Source organism: Trichechus manatus, unplaced genomic scaffold, assembly GCF_000243295.1.
Source record: "Trichechus manatus latirostris isolate Lorelei unplaced genomic scaffold, TriManLat1.0 scaffold00030, whole genome shotgun sequence".
In the NCBI taxonomy this organism is placed as follows: Eukaryota; Metazoa; Chordata; class Mammalia; order Sirenia; family Trichechidae; genus Trichechus; species Trichechus manatus.
Genome location: NW_004443966.1, coordinates 18,910,907 through 18,931,245, shown reverse-complemented (window position 1 = coordinate 18,931,245; position 20,339 = coordinate 18,910,907). Strand labels below are relative to the sequence as shown.

At 40.9% G+C, this 20,339-nt stretch overlaps 1 protein-coding gene across 2 annotated transcripts in view; it reads right to left on the bottom strand.

The window, feature by feature from the left end:
* The window catches only part of REC114 (REC114 meiotic recombination protein), a 121,600-nt gene extending 109,449 nt beyond the window's left edge, over positions 1-12,151 (bottom strand). For both annotated transcript variants that reach the window (XM_004374813.2, XM_023729822.1), the window contains exon 1: positions 11,993-12,151. In XM_004374813.2, the coding sequence (XP_004374870.1) occupies positions 11,993-12,151 (159 nt within the window). The remainder of the gene's footprint in view (positions 1-11,992) is intronic.
* Positions 12,152-20,339: the final 8,188 nt, after the last annotated feature.

Here is a 20,339-nt window from a genome sequence, read left to right as displayed (position 1 = left end):
ACAGACTAAAAGGCCCGGGGATCTACTTCTGAAAAGCAGCCAATGAAAATCTTATGGATAACAACAGAATATTGTCTGATATAGTGCTGGAAGATGAGCCCCTCAGGTTGGAAGGCACTCAAAATATGCCTAGGTAAGATCTGCCTCTGCAAAGTAGAGTTGACCTTAATGACATAGGAGGTGTAAAGTTTCATTTGCTGATGTGGCACAATTCAAAATGAGAAGTAACAGCTGCAAACATCCATTAGTAATCAGAACACAGAATGTGTGACATACGAATCAAAGAAATTTGAAAGTCATCAAAAGTGAAATGAATGCTTGAAGATCCATATCCTAGGCATGAATGAGTTGAAATGCACTGGTATTGGTCATTTTGAGTCTGACAATCGTATGATCTACTATGCTAGGAACAACAAATTTAAGAGGAATTGCGTTGCATTTATCGTTGAAAAGAACATTTTGAGATCCTAAAGTATAACACTCTCGATGATGAGTTAATATTCACATGCCTATAAGGAAGACCAGTTAATACAACTATTGTTCAAATCTGTCACCAACCATGTATGCCAAAGATGAAGAAATTGAAGATTTTTACAGCCTGCTACAGTCTGAAATTGATTGAATACGCAATCAAGATGCACTGATAATTACTGGTGATTGGAATGCAAAAGCTGGAAACAAAGAAGATCAGTATCAGTAGTTAGAAAATACAGCCTTAGTCACAGAAATGACACCAAAGATCACATGACAGAATTCTGCAAGATCAATGATTTATTCATCAGAAATACTTTCCTTCTACAACACAATCTATGAGTATACATGTGGATCTCCCTGGATGGATTACACAGAAATCAAATCTACTACACCTGTAGAAAGACACAATGGAGAAGCTCAGTATCATCAGTCAAGACAAAGCCAGGGGCCAACTGCGGAATGGGCCAACAATTGCACATGTGCAAGATCAAGCTGAAGCTGAAGAAAATCAAAGTAAATCCATGAGAGTCAAACTACCATCTTGAATACATCCTGCCTGAATTTAGAAACTGTCTCAAGAACAGATCTGATGTACTGAACACTAATGACTGAAGACCAGAAGAGTTGTGGGAAGACACCAAGGACATCATATATGAAGAAAATGAAAGGTCATTATTAAAAAGACAGGAAAGAAAGAAAATACTAAAATGAATGTCAGAAGAGACTCTGAAACTTGCTCTTAAGCACAGAGTAGTTAAAGTGAATGAAAAATGATAAAGTAAAAGAGCTGAACAGAAGATTTCAAACAGTGGCTAGAGAAGACAAGGGAAAGGATTATGATGAAATGGTCAAAGACATGGAGTTAGAAAACCAAAAAGTAAGAACACAATGGGCATCTTTAAGCTGAAAGAACTGAAGAGAAAATTCAGCCTTGAATTGCTTTATTGAAGGATTCTATGGGCAAAAAACTGGATGACGCAGGAAGCATCAAAAGAAGATGGAAGGAACACACAAAGTCACTGTACCAAAAAGAAACGGTCGACATTCAACCATTTCAGGACATAGCATATGCCTCTGGTACTGAAAGAAGTCCAAGCAGCACTGAAGGCATTGGCAAAATACAAGACTCCAGGAATTGACTGAATACCAATGGAGATGTTTCAACAAACAGATGCAATGCTGGGAAGTGCTTAAGTCAAGAAATTTGGAAGACAGCTGCCTGGCTAACCAACTGGAAGAGATCCATATTTATCCCTATTCCAGAGAAAAGAGAAATGGAATGCATAAATTATTAAACAATACTATTAATATCCCATGCTACCAAAATTTTGCTAAAGATAATTCAAAAACAACTGTAGCCGAACATCAACAGGGAACTGTCAGAAGTTCAAGCCAGATTCAGAAGAAGATATGGAACAAGGGATATCATTGCTGATGTTATCAGACGGATCCTGGCCAAAAGTAGATAACACCAGAAAGATGTTCATTTGTGTTTTATTAACTATGCAAAGGCATTTGACTGTGTGGATAATAACAAATTATGGATAATATTGCAAAGAATGGGAATTCCAGAACATTCAATTGTGCCTGGATCAAGAGGCAGTTGTTGGAAAAAGAATAAGGAGACACTGTATGGCTCAAAGTGGGAAAAGGTTGTGTGGCAGAGTTGTATCTTTTCATCTTACTTATTCAATCTGTATGCTGAACAAGTAATCCAAGACGCATCCTATATGAAGAAGAACGCAGCCAGGATTGGAGGAAGCTGAAAATGAAGATGACTTGAAGCACTTACTGATGAAGTTCAAAGACTACAGCCTTCAGCATGGATGACGCCTGAACATGAAGAAAATGAAAATCCTCACAACTGGACCAATAAACAACATCAGAATAAATGAAGAAGAAATTGAAGTTTGTCAATGACTTCATTCTACTTAGATCAACAATCAATAACCATGCAAGCAGCAGCCAAGAAATCAAACTGGGAAAAGCACTGAGGAATTTTGCTGCAAAAGACCTCTTTAAATTTTTTAAAAAGCAAAGAAATCACTTTGATGGCTAAATGGCACCTGACCCAACCCAGGGTCTTTTAAATTGTCTCATATGCATGTAAAAGTTGGTGAAGAATACTGAATATAATGTGGACTGCCAGAAGAACAAATAAATCAGTCTTAGAAGAAATACAACCAGTATGCTCCTTAGGAGTGAGGATGGTGAGACTTCAGCTCACTCACTTTGGGCACATTAGCAGGAAAGACCAATAACTAGAAAAGGACATCATGTTTGGTAAAGTAGAGGGTGAGCAAAAATGAAGGAAATTCTCAATGAGATATACTGACATAATTACAGCTGCAACAATGGACTAAAACATACCAACTATCATGAAGATGGTGCAGGACCAGGCAACATCTGGTTCTATTATATATAAGGTCATCATGAGTCGGAGCTGACTCTATGGCAACTAACAACATTATAAATCAGTCATCCTTGAATTTAACTTATTCTTCATTCCATTTTGCATTTTCAGCCTCAGGACACAGAGTTCTACAAGAGTACAAGATATTTAATGCCTTTTTGTGGTCCTACATTTACTGATTTCAAGTTTTAAGGAGTATCTCTAGCTGTAGTATTCTAGAATTTGGTGAATAATTCATTATGTCCTATCTCTACTCACCTTCACAGCCAAGAGTCTCAGAAGAATTGTCTGTGCACATTGGCTCCACTTTCTCACCTACCAGTCACTTTTCAGCCCACTCCTATCTGGCTTCCAACCCTTTCACTCCACTGAAACTTTTCTTGGTAAAGACCATAAGGACCTTCATGTTGCTAAATTCAAAGAACTTAGTCATCAGTTTTCTTTACTTAGCAGCATCATTCAACAAAGTTGATCATCTCTCCCTCTTAATAACTCTCTTTAGCTTTGATAGGCCTGAATTCTCCTGGGTGACTCCCAAGTCTCTGTCTCTTATCAGTCTTCTTTGAGGACTCTGTCCCCTCTACCTGACCGACAGATACTGGACTTCCCTGGAGCTCGGTCCTGGAATTTCATGTAATCCCATGACTATAAATATCTCCTTCATGCTGATGACTCAAATATTTACATCTCCAGCCCAGATCTTTCTTCTGAGTCCAGACCAGAATATCAAACTACCTATTCAACATCTGCACTTGGATGCTTCATAAACTATCAACTCATCATTTTGGCCTTCAAAATATAGCTGTAATATGCCCAATTTCTACATCTTTACTGCCATTCTCCTGGTCTAAGCCATTATCATATTTTGCCTACAACACAGCAATAGTGTTCTAAGTGATCTTCCTGAATCCACTCATTCTCCTCCAATTCTATCATCACGCTGCAGCTGGAGTGATCTTTCAAGGATGAAAGTGTTCCTGATTAAAACCCCGCAGTGGCTTCCTAATGGTTTTAGATAATGTTCACAAGGTACCTCTTCAGACAACCTCATCTCATGCTATCATCCCCCTTTTCTCTAAGCACCGGCCTTACTAGCTTTCTCTCCGTACATTACATACGCTGAGGTTTTTCCAGGCATGGAGCCTTTGCACATGTTGTATCCACCGTTCTCTTCCCTTCACTCTTCTCCTACTCACTGCTACCCAATACATACAAACCCCAAAACCTCAGGGTCCACATCCAATAGTCAAAAAAGACCAAAAGGAACCAAATGATTGGCAACTCATGGTGCGAAAAGATACCATCAGAACAAAATATAATCTTAATTGCAAACCTTTATGTAATTTAAGGGCAATGTTTTAGGTGATTACAACATATTAACTTACTCAATGCTCAAAATAATCCAATGAAGTGGGTACTACTATTATCTCCATTTTAAGATGAAGTAAATAAGGCACAGGGGGTTAAGTATCTTAACCAAGGTCACAGAAATTTAGTGGCAAAGCCAGGATTCAAATGCAGTCTTTCTTCTTCTGTGTGAGTATTGACTGCCTAACAGCATGACACCTTGATTATAGACGATACAGCCCCTCCCTTATATAGTTATTTAGATAAATACTAGGTCCTCCCCTAGACTAAAAACATAATGAGGGTTGTTGTTAGATGCCATATAGTTGGTTCCAACTCATAGTGCCCCTATGTATGTATAACAAAATGAAACACTGTCCGGTTCCGCTCCATGCTCACAATTGTCGCTATGTTTGAGCCCATTGTTGCAGCCACTATGTCAATCCATTTTGTTGAGGGTCTTCCTCTTTTTTGCTGACCCTCTACTCTAGCAAGCATGATGTCCTTCTCCATCCTTGCCTCTAAGGAGAATTCTGACTGTACTTCTTCCAAGACAGATTTGTTCTTTCTTCTGGCAGTCCATAGTATATGCAATATTCTTCGCCAACACAATTCAAAGGTGTCAATTCTTCCTTGAACTTCCTTACCCATTGTTCAGCTTTCGCATGCATTATGAGGCAACTGAAAATACTACGGCTTGGGTCAGGCACACCTTAGTCCTCAAAGTGACATCTTTGCTTTTCAACACTTTGAAAAGGTCTTTCAGCAGATTTGCCCAGTGTAATATGTTGTTTGATTTCTTGACAGCTGCTTCCATGGGCATTGATTATGGATCCAAGTAAAACGAAATTCTTGACAACTTCCATATTTTCTCTGTTTATCACAGTGTTCCTTATTGGTTCAGTTGTGAGGGTTTTCACTTTATGTTGAGGTGTAATCCACTGAAGGCTGTAGTCTTTGATCTTCATCAGTAAGTGCTTCAAGTTCTCTTTGCTTTCAGCAAGCAAGGTTGTGTCATTTGCATATCACAGGTTGTTAATGAGTCGTCCTACAATCCTGATGCCCCGTTCTTCTTCATATAGTCCAGCTTCTCGGATTATTTGCTCAGCCTAAAGATTGAATAACTACGATGAAAAGATACAACCGTGATGCACACCTTTTCTGATTTTAAACCACACAGTATCCCCTTGTTCTGTCCGAACAACTGCTTCTTGGTCTATGTACAGGTTCCACGTGAGCACAATTAAGTGTCCTGGAATTCCCATTCTTTGCAATGTTATTCATCCATAATTTATTATGATCCACACAGTCGAATGCCTTTGTGTGGTCAATAAAACACAGGTAAACATCATTCCGGTATTCTCTGCTTTCAGCCAAAATCAATCTGACATCAGCAATTATACCCCTCATTCCATGTCCTCTTCTGAGTCCAGCTTGACTTTCTAGCAGTTCCCTGTTGAAGTACTGCTGTAACCGTTTCGAATTATTTCCAGCAAAATTTTACTTGCATGTGATATTAATGATATTGTTCAATAATTTCCCCTTCTGCTGGATCACCTTTCTTTGGAAAGGGCACAGACAGGGATCTTTTTCAGTTGGTTGGCCAGGTAGCTGTCTTCCACATTTCTTGACACAGACAAGTGAGCACTTCCAGTGTTGCATCTGTTTGCTGAAACATCTCAACTGCTATTCTGTCAATTCCTGGAGACTTAAACTTTTCACCAATGCTTTCAGTGCAGCTTGGACTTCTTTCTTTAATACCATCGGTTCTTGATCATATGTTACCTCCTGATATGGCTGAATATCAATCAATTCGTTTTGGTACAGTGACTCTGTGTATTCCTTCTAGCTTCTTTTAATGATTCCTGTGTCATTCATTCAATATTTTGCCCACAGAATCCTTCAATATTGCAACTCGAGGCTTGAATTTTTTCTTCCCTTTTGGTTTTCTGACTCCAGACCTTTGCACATTTCATTATAATACTTTGTTTTCCTGAACCACCCTTTGAAATCTTCTGTTCAGCTCTTTTATTTCATTTCTTCCTTTCACTTTAGCTACTCTATGTTCAGAAGCAAGTTTCAGAGTCTCTTTTGACATCCATTTTGGTCTTTTCTTCCATTCCTGTCTTTTTAATGGCCTTTTGCTGTCTTCATGTATGGTGTCCTTGATGTTATCACACAACTCTTCAGGTCTTTGGTCATTAGTGTTCAATGAGTCAAATCTATTCTTGAGATGGTCTCTAAATTCAAGCGAGATGTACTTAAGGTCATACTTTGGCTCTCTTGGACTTGTTTTTTCTTCAGCTTCAACTTGAACTTGCATATGAGCAACTGATGGTCTGCAGTCGGCCACTAGCCTTGTTCTGACTGATGATACTGAGTTTCTCCATTATCTCTCTCCATAGATGTAGTCAATTTGATTCCTGTGTATTTCATCCGGCAAGGTCCGTATGTATACTCCTTGTTTATGTTGCTAAAAGAAGGTATTTCCAATGAATAAGTCATGAGTCTTGCAAAATTCTATCATGCTACATCCAGCGTCATTTCTATCACCAAGGCCATATTTCCCAACTACCGATCCTTCTTCTTCATTTCCAGTTTTTGCATTCCAATCATCAGTAATTATCAATGCATCTTAACTGCATGCTTGATCAATTTCATACTGCAGAAGTTGGTAAAAATCTTCAATTTCTTCATCTTTGGCATTAGTGGTTGGTGCACAGATTTGCGTAACAGTCGTATCAACTGGTCTTGCTTGTAGGCATATGGATATTATCCTATCACTGACAGCATTGTACTTTAGGATAGATCTTGAAATGTTCTTTTTGACAATGAATGTGACACCACTCCTCTTCAATTTGTCACTCCCAGCATAACAGACCATATGATTGTTTGATTCAAAATGGCCAATATCAGTCTATTTCAGCTTACTAATGTCTAGGATATTGATCTTCAAGTGTTCCATTTCATTTCTGATGACTTTCAATTTTCTTCGATTCATACTTCGTAGATTCCATGCTCCGATTACTAATGGATATTTGCAGCTGTTTCTTCTCATTTTGTGCCATGCCGCATCAGCAAATGAAGGTCCTGAAAGCTTTATTCCAACCACGTCATTAAGGTCGACTCTACTTTGAGGAGGCAGCTCTTCCCCAGTCATATTTCGAGTGCCTTCCAACCTGAGAGGTTTATCTTTCAGTACTATATCAGACAATGTTCCACTGCTATCCCTCAGGTTTTCATTGGTTAATTTTTTTTTTTTTTTTGTGAAAGCAGACCACCAGGACCTTCTCTCTATTCTATCTTAGTCTGGAAGCTCCAGTGAAATCTGTCCACCATGGGTTACCCTGCTGGTATTTAAAATACCAGTGGCATAGCTTCCAACATCAAAGCAACATGCAAACCACCACAGTATGACAAACTGACAGACAAGCAGTGGTAAATGAGGATAGGGACCGTTTGTATCTTGGTCACTGCTATATCCCTAGAGCCCTGAAAAGGGGCTCTAGATGTTCAGTGTTTGTTGAATATATGAATGCTTACTATTTAATCCCTTGCATAATTATTTTGAGAATTTAATGGGTTCCAATCGTGTGTTATATTACTATTTATATCTTCAAATGTTAGTTTATCTGTTCAAATACACAATTTCTTATATTTTTTATGTTCCTCTGAAGGAGCCCTAGTGGTGCAGTGGTTGAGTGCTCAGAATGAAACAGATGTGTATGAATGAAAAAAGTCTTAAGGGTCAGCAGAAGGCAAACCAGTAAAGCAGGAAGATTATGTCAATAAAGAGAATGATTTGATGAAGGCGTGGGAGTAGGATATGCAGTAGGACTAAGGACAGTTGTAGCTGAAAGGAAGGAATTAATGCAAGAAACTGAACAAAAAAGATTGAACAATTTAGTGCTTGACAGTAGAGAATCAAGAACAGAGATGAAGAATGAGTTCAAAGTTTCAAGAATGGATGGACAGCAAAATGATAAGAGAGGGAGATGGTTTTGGTAAGAAAATTGAGCAAAAAGACCAAGTGCTCAGTTCTTAGACATGTTTATTTTGTGATGCTGTTAGGACACCCATATAAAGCTATTCAGCAGACAATCAAATGTAGTACTGATGCTCAAAGGAGAAATTATGACCATATAGTCAGGAACCACCTAAATGGATAAAAGAGTCAAATGCTTAAGAATGAAATAAATTTCCAAGAGCGAATGAAAGAGTGGAGAGAGCTAAGAACTGAGCCACCAGGTATACTAAAAACTATAGTTCTTACTATCAAACTTCTACTTCCAATAATGATGGATTAGGTCACTGGAACAAATCTTCCCACTAAAGACAACTAAAAAAGACGGACAGAATATAAAAACCATGTTTCAAAAGTATCAAAAATTTAAAAGATAGTGAAGAATAACGGGTGAAGACTGAGAAGGAAATGGGAATTCAGGGAAGTGAGTTATGCAGTAGAGGTGTCGTCAATCCACAGGGAAGGATGAGAGACTGAGCTATGATTTTCACAGCATTGTGTGGCTGGTGGGATAAAGCTGGAGTCCAGCATCCATCAAAGGAAGAACACTTATTTGGGTGGCCCAGAAAATACCAAACCCTAAAACTAGATTAAGGAGATCTCAAATTGCTAGTGCCCCCAGACATCCAACAGAAAAAAAACAAAAATTCTCTCTGGAGGAAGATAATACTGTCTTAGTGCTCAATATAGTTCTATAAATAATTTTTCAAATGCAACATCTAGCAAACCATTAAAAATAATCAGATTCATAAAGAAGCAAGACAACACAAATGAGAACTAGAAGAAATAGCAGACAACAGAAACAGATCTGAAGGGACACCAGATAATGAAATTATCAACCACAGACTAAATAATCACTATGCTTGCCATGTTCAAGTTGATATGAGCTAAGCTTGAAAAATTTGGCAGGAAAATGGAATCCAAAAAGTGTCATAGATGTGTAAAGTAATTAATAGAAATTGCATAACTAAAAAAATAAAATAATCAAAAGTAAGATCTCCCAGTCAGTCTACAGGCACTTTAAAACAAAAATGAGAATGCAAGGGGTCAGGGAAATTAGATTAATGGAAACAGAACAACCAGAATGAAAATAATGAGAATGTTCACACATTGTAAAGAACGTAACCAAAGTTACTGAACATCTGTGTAGAAATTGTTGAATGGGAACCTAATTCTTAAGGATAGCCCTCGTGTATTGCTGGTGGGAATGTAAAATAGTGCAGCTGCTGTGGAAAACAGCTTGGTAGTTCCTCAAAAAGTTAAATGTAGAATTACCTTATCACCTAGTAATTCTACTTTTAGGCATATACCCAAAAGAACTGAAACCAGGGACTTTTAAATGAAAGCAGATACTTGTACACCAATGATCACAGCAGCATTATTCATAATAGCCAAAAAGTGGAAATAACCTAAGTGTCCATCAACAGATGAATGCATAAACAATATGTGGTATATCCATACAATGGAGTATTATTCAGCCATAAAAAAGAAATGAAGCTCTGATACATGCTATAAAGTGCTTGAAAACATTAAGCCAAGTGAAAAAAGTCAGGCACAAAAGGGCAAATATTGTACGATTCCACTTACGTGAAATAGCTAGAATAGACAAATGCATGTTGTTGCTGTTAGTTGCCACCTACTCATGGCGATCCCATGTGTACAGAGTAGAACTGCACTCCTCAGGGTTTTCAAGGCTGTGACCTTTAGGAAGAAGATTGTCAGGCCTGACTTCCAAGATGCTTCTAGATGGGTTTGAACTACCAACCTTTCGGTTAGTAGTCCAGTGCTTAACCATTTACACCACCCAAGGACTCCAGACAAATTCACAGAAACAAAAAATTCAATTAGATGTTACCTGGGGCTGGAGGCCTGCTGGTGTAGTGGTTAAGAGCTATGGCTGCTAACCAAAAGGTCAGCAGTTCAAATCCACCAGCTGCTCCCTGGAAACCCTATGGGGCAGTTCTACTCTGTCCTATAGTGTTGCTATGAATCGGAATCAACTCAATGGCAACTGGTTTGGTGTTTTTGGTGGCGGGGGGCTGGAGGCAGGGGACGATGGGGAGTTAATTATACATTTAAAAATTGTTATAATGGCAATTTTTATGTTATGTATTTTTTACCATAAATAAATAGATAACACACATAAGGGAGCCCTCTGGGACAAAAAAGAATGGAGTACAGAAGTGTTTCTCAAAAGGTATTCCATGGCACATTAGGGGCTTCCTCCAAAGTGGGTTTAATGTTCAATTACATTGGGGAAATATTATATCCTCTGCCCCCTTTTGGAAATTCATAATGTGCCTTAGCATAGTAAAGAATGAATAATCTTAAAGAAACCTGTTCAACATTTTTCGTGAATTAATTTAACCATGGAACCATTTTCAGAGTAACACACTTTGGGAAATGATAGACTAGGGAGAGATGAGATACTCTGAGGCACTGAGAAGGGAAAATGAATGGGCTCCCATCCAACCCCTTCAATAAGGCAGAGTTAAGGTTGCCCATTTGTGTATTTAAGGGATGGAAGGACAGGTATGTGAAACTGAGAAGTATGAAAATGGTTTAGAACATTTTCATGTGGGGAACACAATAAGGAGTTGTCAGCCTCTAAGAGAAATCCTTATCTCTTAGACCTTCCCTGCCTCCCCTCCACCTTGGTTATGGATGATTCTGTAACTAAAATGAATTCTCTCTATGCCTCCATATTTTATCCTAAAAAACAAACAAAAACAGTAGCCCATAAAGAAACTGTGGAATAGATGGTCCAGGATAGAGAATGAGCACCCAGTTCATTCTTGATACCTTTCTCCTGCCCTTCAAATATAGGATATAAGGACAGGGGAGGCTACAGGAGCAATAGCGAGGAGTTAAAAAAACAACTCAAAACAAAATAATGACTATACTCCCTTTCATTTGTATAATACATGTACAAGCACTTTTACAAGACTGAATGGTCACATCATTCCATGCAATGGACCAAATTTACCTCCTAGCCCATTCTCACCCAGCCTCTTGACCTTTCCTTGGGATTGCCCCACCAACATGCTCTTTGCCTTGGGATTTGAGGAACAGTCCCCAGAACTCTCAGCAGTAATGGGAGGCCCTGCCATGGGTCAGTTACCCTGTCTGTTAGTCTGTCCTTCCATTTATATCAGGCCTTAGTCAGCTGAAGTCCCTAAGTGACGCAAAGGGTTAAGCGCCCACCTGCTAGCCAACCCAAACCTACCCAGAGGTGCCTCAGAAGAAAGGCCTGGCCTTCTGCTTCCAAAAGGTCACAGGGGTCACCGTGAGTAAGAAACGACTCCACACAAACTGGTTTTTTGTTTGTTTGTTTGTGGTTGGTTGGTCAGCTCTTTAGTGGGGAAGGTGGAGGAGATGGAGTAGTGAATTTTTGTCAAGTAGTGCTACCTCAGTCCAGGTAGGTAGCAGGTGGCCCCTGATAACCAGTCGGTCTCCATGTGTGACAGGGTAGCTGTCAGTATCAGAGAACCCTTGTCTGTCACACTGGCCCCCAGTGTCCCTGTCAGTCGGCCCCTTCAGTGTCTATGTCGGACAATCCCTGTCAGCCTGTCCATTCCTCAACATTTCCGTCAGCCTGTCAGTCCCTCAGTGTCCTCTCTTCCTGTGCAAGTAGCATTCGGGGAACGTGGCCACGTGTGGCCGCTGACAGAGGTCTTCACCCCCTCCCTGGCGCCTGTGAGCACCTTGCAGCCATTTCTGCCCTCCGGCCTCACCTTCCAAGTCGGAGAAGAGGCTGTCCCAGCTTCCAGGTCAGGCACAGGCAGCTCTCCTGTGCCGGAGGGCATGAAGCGGCCATACCGCTGCAAGGGCCACTGTGCTGCTCCTAACCCCGGAAGCCCGAGGCCGGCCTGCACGTTTCCCGCTTCTGCCATGTCTGGCCGTCGAGTGTGCGCAGCTGCGGGGCGGCGCGGGGGGGGGGGGGGGGAAGGGGCCTACCACGCCGCAAAGCTAGCCAATCAGGAAGCCAAATGATCCATGGACCACCCTCCTCCTCAAGAGAAAGCCAATGGGCGGGCCCAGAAGACTCCTGCAGGGGGCTGTTACGTTATTGGAGATGGGCTGTGCTACACCTCAGGCGTTTGTCTTGATTTTGGGCACGTTCTTATCTTTGTGGACAAAGAAGAGGTAGTAGCTTCTTTTACCTTGAAGCGTGGTTGTGACGCTTATACATGGTAGTTGATCTTGACTCAGCAGTTTTCGGGGCCCTCACCTACCCTCAGGCAGCCCTTTCCATCATCAAGCAGCTCTGAGACAATTCCGGAAGGGGCTGATCCCTATAACTTCTATACACTGGTACTAGGTCTGCATTCTGAAACTGCCTGGACAAATGTGTTACCCTTCCTCACAACAGTCTTTCAGAGGAAATGCCCCTGCCCCATGTCAGGAGTAGAGGGATGGAGGACTGCCAGCAATACAATGTGTGCCTCAGTCAAACAGTAGGTGCAACTAAACTACATTTCTAGGTGATTTATGGTCGACAAAGCACTTCCACATCTGTTATTTCATTTATCCTCCCAACAACCTGGTGGTGAATTAAGCAAGCAAAGCAGGGATTATTACCCTCATTGAATAGATGGAGGCAAGGTAAGTTCTAGAGAGTAGAAGTGATTTGACCAAAGTTACATAGCCAATTAATGGCAGAGCCAGAGTAGAACTGTGGACTCTACAACCTCTCCACGTGTCCACCACTTGCAAAGCATTTAGTTATTCATACAGTCTAAGTTCCAGCCAGAAGATTGGTATAAAGGGATGAAGGCTATGTTAACCAAACACAGAAAATAGCATTAAAATGCAAAGAATGTTTGAAATTATGTATATCAAAGTGTATTAAATGCATGGACGATGGTTGGAGAAATGGTAAACTTATCCACTCAACAAAGCGTTAATTAAACATGGTGTGCACACAACTATACTTGTCACCATAGAGATCACAGAAATGGATAAGGCATGAATCTAGCCTTCTAGGACGTCAGGATCTAATGAGAAAGAAAAAACCCATTGCCATCGAGTTGATTACGACTCATAGCAACCCTATAGGATGAAGTAGAACTGCCCCATAGGGTTTCCAAGGAGAGGCTGGTGGATTCAAACAGCCAGCCTTTTTGGTTAGCAGCCATAGCATGCTGTAGGTCTTAACCACTGTGCCACCAGGGCTCCTAGGAAGAAAAGGAGAGGTGCAAACACATACATAATGTTCTTAGCTGTTGTTGAGTGGATTCTGACTCATGGCAACCCCATGTGTGTCAGAGCAGAGCTGTGCATCATGGGGTTTTCAAGGCTGTGACCTTTTGGAAGCAGATCGCTAGGCCTGTCTTCCAGTATGCTTCTGGGTGGGTTCAAATCGCAAACCCTTAGGCTAGTAGTTAAGCACTTAACCATTTGCACTAACCAGGGACCATACCCATAATACCTGACAGTTAATGCCATGTGAAAAGCACAAACCAAGTGCTCTAAAAGATGAAGTAAAAAAATCTACCAACAGGGAGTGGGAGTGGCATTTGAGTTAGGACTTGAAGGGCGAGAAAACAGTTTCCCAAGGGAAGATGGAGGAAGCTGGTATTCCATGTGTGTGGAAGGTTGAGGAGCAAAGGTGCAGAGCTGAGGATAGTGACATAACTAACAAGACTGCAAGATTGTTTTTAAGGAAGGTGAGTTGGGGCAGAAGAGCACTGAGCAGCAGCTAAGGAGTGTGGATTTTACTTGGTAGGTGGGAGGACCGTGGAAAATTTGCAGAGGGGAGTGACACTAGCATAGTGGTGGTCCAAGCTGATTAATCTCTCAGGGGCATATGGGATAAATTGGATTAAAGGCAAGGGGGATTTACAACTTATCTTTCCATTAGTTCAGTAAGGCTTGCTGGATGAGGTAAGATTTCAGAAACTGCTTCCAGAGGTCCTTAAATGACACAGCAGTATTGTGTTTTAAATAGTAGTAAATGGTTAGAAACTTGGTTTGAATCCCAGCCCTGTGTGACCTTGGGGAAGTCACTTAACCTCTCTGTAAAACAGGGTTAATAAAGACCTACCTTACAGAATCATTGGGGGGATGAAACAAGATCATATATAGGAAAACAGTTGGTAAATTACAAAGTGGTACACATGTTGGTTCCTTCTACTGCCAGGGTTAAAATGACTTTCCGTGGACTCCCTACAGGCAGGGAGGTTGGGAATGGGAGCCTGACATTCATTCTCAGAGGCGCTCACCTTCCGGTCCTGGGCTGCAGCTGCTGTCAGACACCCTTCACAGGAGCAGATGGTGCTCACAGTTGGGACCCTGTCAGTGTCCAAGGACACCCAGGACCCTGCTGGGTTCCCACCTGCGAGCTCCCTTCCTAGACAGTGCACCTGTGCTTGAGCTTCTGGGGCCACCAGAGTCTGCCAAGAACAGGGCAGATCTGCAAATGAACAGGGAGCTATGATAAGGCCACAGCTTGATGAACGGAGGCTCTTAAAAACTTAAGAAATGAACAAATGTGTCTAGGGCAGTCAGGGGGTGCCAGGCACTGTACTAGGTGCTGCGGATACAGTAGGGAACAAAACAGACATGGTTTCTGCCCGCCTGAAGCTTCCAGTCTAGTGAGAGAGTCTAATAAACACTGAGTAAATTATTCCGTATTTTTAATGGCTATTGTGTTTTCTTTTTTAAAGTAAAGCTGTGGCATTTATTTAGGTCTAACTTCCATACAACAAAAAGCATAGATCGTATGCGTTCAAATGGATGAATTTTGACAGTTGCACACACTCATGTAACGACCACCAAAACAAGACACAGAACATTTCCAAAACCCCCGAAGTTCCCTTGTGAGTGCCTCCTCCCAATCTCTACCCACCACTGCTCTGATTTTTATCTCCATAGCTTAGCTTTCCTGTTCCTGGACTACATAGACATGAAATAATCTAGAATGTACTCCTTCATATCTGCTTCTTCTGCTCAGCTTTTGAGCTTCATCCATGTTGTGTCTATCAGTGGTAGTTCACTCCCTTTTAGTGCTGAATAGCGTTCTATTGTATGACTATACCACAATTTGTTCGATGATTTCCTTTTGGTAGACATTTGCGTTGTTTTCCAGTTTTTTTTAAAGGCTACTATAAACATTCTTGTACAAATCTTTTTTGTAGATATATGTTTTCATTTATCTTCACTAAATACCTAGGAATAGAATTGCTTTTGCTGGGTCCTAGAGAGATATATGTTTATAAGAGACTGCCAAACAGTTCTCCATAGGGATTGTACCATTCTGCACTCCAACCAGCAAAATATGAGAGTTCCAGTTGCTTCATATCGTTGCTGATGTTAGTATTCTCAAGCTTTTTTAGTTTTAACCATTCTCGTGAGTGTGTAGTGGTATTTCATTGTGGTTTATATTTGCATTTCCCTGACAATGAATGATGTTGAGCCTCATTTCAAAAGACTTATTGGCAATTTGTATATCTTATTTTGTGAAGTGCCTGTTCAAATCTTTTGCCATTTTTTTATTTGTAGGAGTCCTTTCTATATTCTGGATACAAGTCCTTCATCAGATATATGTATTGAAAATATTTTCCCATACTGTGACTTGCCTTTTCATTTTCTTAACAGTAGTTTTCAAAGAGCAGAGTGTTTTATTTTGATGAAGTCCCGTCTATCAATTTTTTTTCCTTTTAAGGTCAGTGCTACAACCTACACCAAGGTTGTACACATATTCTCCTAGGTTTTCTTCTAGAAACCTTATGGTTCTAACTTTTACATCTAAGCATGTGATCCTTCTTTCAATAAATTGTGTGTGTAAAATGAGGTAGGACTTGAGGTTCATTGTTATCTGCATGAGCATCTAATTAATGTTAAGCAGGAGCAGGCCTCAACCAATGACTGATGGAAATTGGGGTATAAATACCACAGCTCCCTCACTCATCAGGTAGGATAACTCTGAGGGCTGTGTAATACCCTGTTTTCCAGACTGTCCCAGTGGGATTAAGCTCCAGTTATTCATGATGGTAACTTGCTTCATAATGATCCTATTTTGGCTGCCTTCCCTTTCCTATTTCCCTCCCCTACCAACGTTTCCTAGGATCACCTCTCAAAGAAATTACTTATAGTAAAATCTTTGTCCTCGGGTGTCCTTCTGGGGAAACCCAAACTAACACTGACAAAAAAGACTGACAGTCCCTGCCCTCATGAACAGAGCTATAATATAGTTACATGCATGAAGATGGTACAAAAGGCATTCAGAGGAAGGAGAAGTCATTCTCTCATCCAAAGCAGACTCTCAATGCCTTGCTGACTAGCAGCAGGAAAACAATAGCATTTGTGGCCAGAACTAATGAATGACAGGTACCCAGAAGCTAACACATCTCTGTCTTAGGAGACTGTTGAAAGAAAAAACAAAACAAAACAAAAAAAACCTAGTCCCTAAAGCTAAAATATGATCATTCACTGGAAATCTTTTTTGATTCCAAATCCTTTTACTGTATAACTGACTGTTTCACAGGTGGCTAAAACGACACTGAGCGATGCTAGTTGCATGAATAGTCAGCGTCATCGTTGGAAGCAGCCTGCAGGACTGGTTTTGGAACCCTAGAAAGTCCCTTTCAAAGCAGATCAGGGACCCCATACATCTCCCTTTCCCTAGGATATTGAGTCAGCAAAGAAATGATGGCTTCAGTCTCCTTGGGTCCCCTAGCTGACAGGATGAGAGAGAAATGTGCACCTTGGCTCTGCCCGCTGTGTCTCTCAGCAATAGCTGGGGACCACACAGAGGTGTTGAGAATTGCAGGGCACTGTTGGTTCCTGTGGGGTTTCTCAGAAAAGCCCTGTTTGCACCAGTCAAACTGAATGCGGTGTCTCCATGTCAGGCCTAGGGATGCTGCATAAGGAGGCATGGTTCCATGGAACTTTACACTCGCTGCTAGAAAGCAATTATTTTCAAGTTTTGTCTCTACATCTTTCATGTGAAAAACCTAACTGGTCCATTTCAGGTAATTGAAGGGACTTGATGTGACTAAAATAAACCCACAGTCATCGAGTCAATTCTGACTCATAGAGACCCTGTAGGACAGAGTAGAACCACCCATAGGGTTTCCAAGGCTGTAAATCTTTTTTTTTTTTTTTTAGATTTAGAAGAAGTTTATCACTAGTAATTTTTTAATAAATAACTTGCACACAAAATGCAGAAGACTCAGGACGAAATTTTACATACATGTACACCTTTACCCACTCTCCAGGTCAAGATACAGAACACTAAGGCTGTAAATCTTTATGGAAGCAGACTGGTGCATCTTTTCCCCATGGGGTGGCTGGTGGGTTTGAACTGCTGAACTTTCAGTTAGCAGCCAAGCACTTTTAACCACTGTGCCACCAGGAATCCTTTTGATGTGACTAGGTACAGACAATTTCACCCTGTCCTCAGGCTGGTGATCACTGGCAGACTGTGAAGAGAGATTAACACTGACTTTTTCCATTTACTAAAAGCACGTAGCATGATAAGCTAGTAAAAAATGTTTCGCAGCTGGTAAATTTGGGGGCACATTTTACAAAGCTGGGTTAAGAGTCTCAGAAAATAGAAACCTTAAGCAAACCCTAAAGAAAGACTATGAACTCACATCTTGAAGAGAGGGACTGTATCTCACTGATGCTGGAATCCAGAGTTCCTGGCACATGGTAGATTTCTCAATCATTTTTTTAACTGTCATTTAGATGAAGATTTACAGAACAAATAGTTTCTCATTAAACGGTACACATATTGTTTTATCAATCGTTTATTTTTTAATGAAAGGATTGCAAATTTTAATATAGAAGAGAGAAAGGGATTATTTAAAAATCACTTTGATCACAATAAACCAATTTAAAAATCACTTTGAGGGTATAAAGGGCTAACGTGGGTAAAAGGGTAAATAACTCTTTCTTTCTCGTCCTTATCTCCACACAAGTCAGAACAAGAAGAAATGTCTTTAGCCATAAAAAACCAAACCCATTGTGATCTAGTCAATTCCGACTCATAGGAACCCTATAGGACAGAGTAGAACTGCCCCACAGGGTTTCCAAGGAGCTGCTGGTGGATTCAAACTGCTGACGTTTTGGTTAGCCGCCAAGCTATAACCACTGTGCCCCCAGGGCTCTGTCATTAGCCATATCATAAGAATATTAGAGCTACAGCTAAAGAAGAATTTTTGTGTTTCAAAATCTTAATCTGATAGTTGGGTATATTTGGGGAATTTCTAACCCTGAAGTCTACAAATACATGGTCAAACACAGACGCACAGACAGGAAGACCTCCTAGAAATTTCTTCCAATTTGATGCACCACTTACTTCATCATTTCTTGCCTAACACTAGAAAAGCAATTTAACCCACCTCTGTAGAATAAGGCTGCAATACGTGCAATTTATGCCTCAGAGGACAGATGAGAACATCCTAAAGAAAAGGTTTTGTGCTCAAGAGTGACTCAGCAGAAGCCTTTTTGAGCTGAGTTGTGAATATTTTTAATCGTTTAGCTAGCAGCCATTGTGACCGAGCCTCCAGCAGATATTATGAGGTTGAGAGGTCAAAGGTTCAGTAGGGGCTCCAGGGAACCATTCAGGGCTGTTTAAACTGTCTCCTCACCCCAGGTACTTTAGCTTGGAGTGCATCACAATATGTTTCCCGAATGAAAATCCTTTCCCGGGGGGATAATTCTAGAGATAAATTGAGAGACCCAGAGGAAGAGGGATATATATATATACTTTTTTTTTGAGTGGTCATGTGAGTTCAACTACTTTATTCATTCATTTATTCAGTAAGTATTTGTGAGGCTTATTCTGTGCCAGGCACTAAGCAAGGCGTCAGGATATAAATATGAATAGGATGCAGGTCTTCTCTTGGACACGCTTGTAGTCTGGTAGAGGGACAAACACGAAGACAAATCATAATTTGCAGTGTAATATGACAGGTGCTTACTGAGTTGGTATGTGTTGGTGCAGAGAAGGAGGGGTACATTCAAACAGGAGCCGTCAGGAAGGTATGCAGGGGGCAGAGACTCTTGAACAGTGCTTTCCTTATTTCAGAATAAATATGGTTTTTTTACCCAAAAGAATTGAAAACAGGGACTCAAACACATATTTGCACACCAGTGTTCACTGCAGCATTATTCACAATAGCCAAATGGTGGAAACAATACAAATGTCCATCAATTGAGAAATGGATAAGCAAAATGTGGTATATACATACAATGGGATATTATTCAGCCATAAAAAGAAATGAAGTCCTGATATATGCCACGGCTGGGATGAACTTTGAAAACATTATGTTGAGTGAAATAAGCCAGAGACTAAAAGGACAAATATCTTATGATTCCACTTGTATGAAATGCCTGGAATAGGCAAATGCATAGAGACAGAAAAGTACATTAGAGATTGCCAGGGGCTGAGGGGAGGGAATGACGGGGAGTTAGTGCCTCATGGGTACCGACCTCCTGTTTCGGGTGTTGAAAAGGCTTTGCAAATGGATAGTAGTGATGGTTGTACAATGTTCTGAATACGATTAACGCCACTGAATTATACACTCAAAAATGGTTAAATGGCAAATTTTGTTACATATATTTTCACAGTTCTTAAAATACCAGAAAAAAAAAATGGCTTTGTTATTCTCTGATAAAACAAAGCAATACAGAGCTCCAGGCCCTGGAGTGCAGTTAGGTTTACTTCTCAACAACTTCTCCTGTCTCCAGATGACCCAGCAATGATGTGCCAAATACAAGAAGAGATAATCAAAAAGAGATAGCTGGGATCCAAAACAAGGCCAGCACCTCCAGGACCAGGAAGTCTCTGTGGGCAAGGAAGAAGCCAGGGGCTTGCTGGTCTCCAGGTCTAGACGCAGACAGCAGTGACAGGGGAAATGCCTCCAGCAGAGAAACAAAGACCGGAAGTCTCCGCACGAGGCACAGAATAGAGCCAGGCTCCCTGCACAGGGCAACGATCCGAAGCCCCTTCTTCGGAAAGGGGCTTTAAAAGGCTGCCACCTAAGACCTCCACCAGACTGAGTCCAGTACAGCTAGATGGTGCCCGGCTACCACCGCTGACTGCTCTGACCAGGATCACAACAGAGGGTT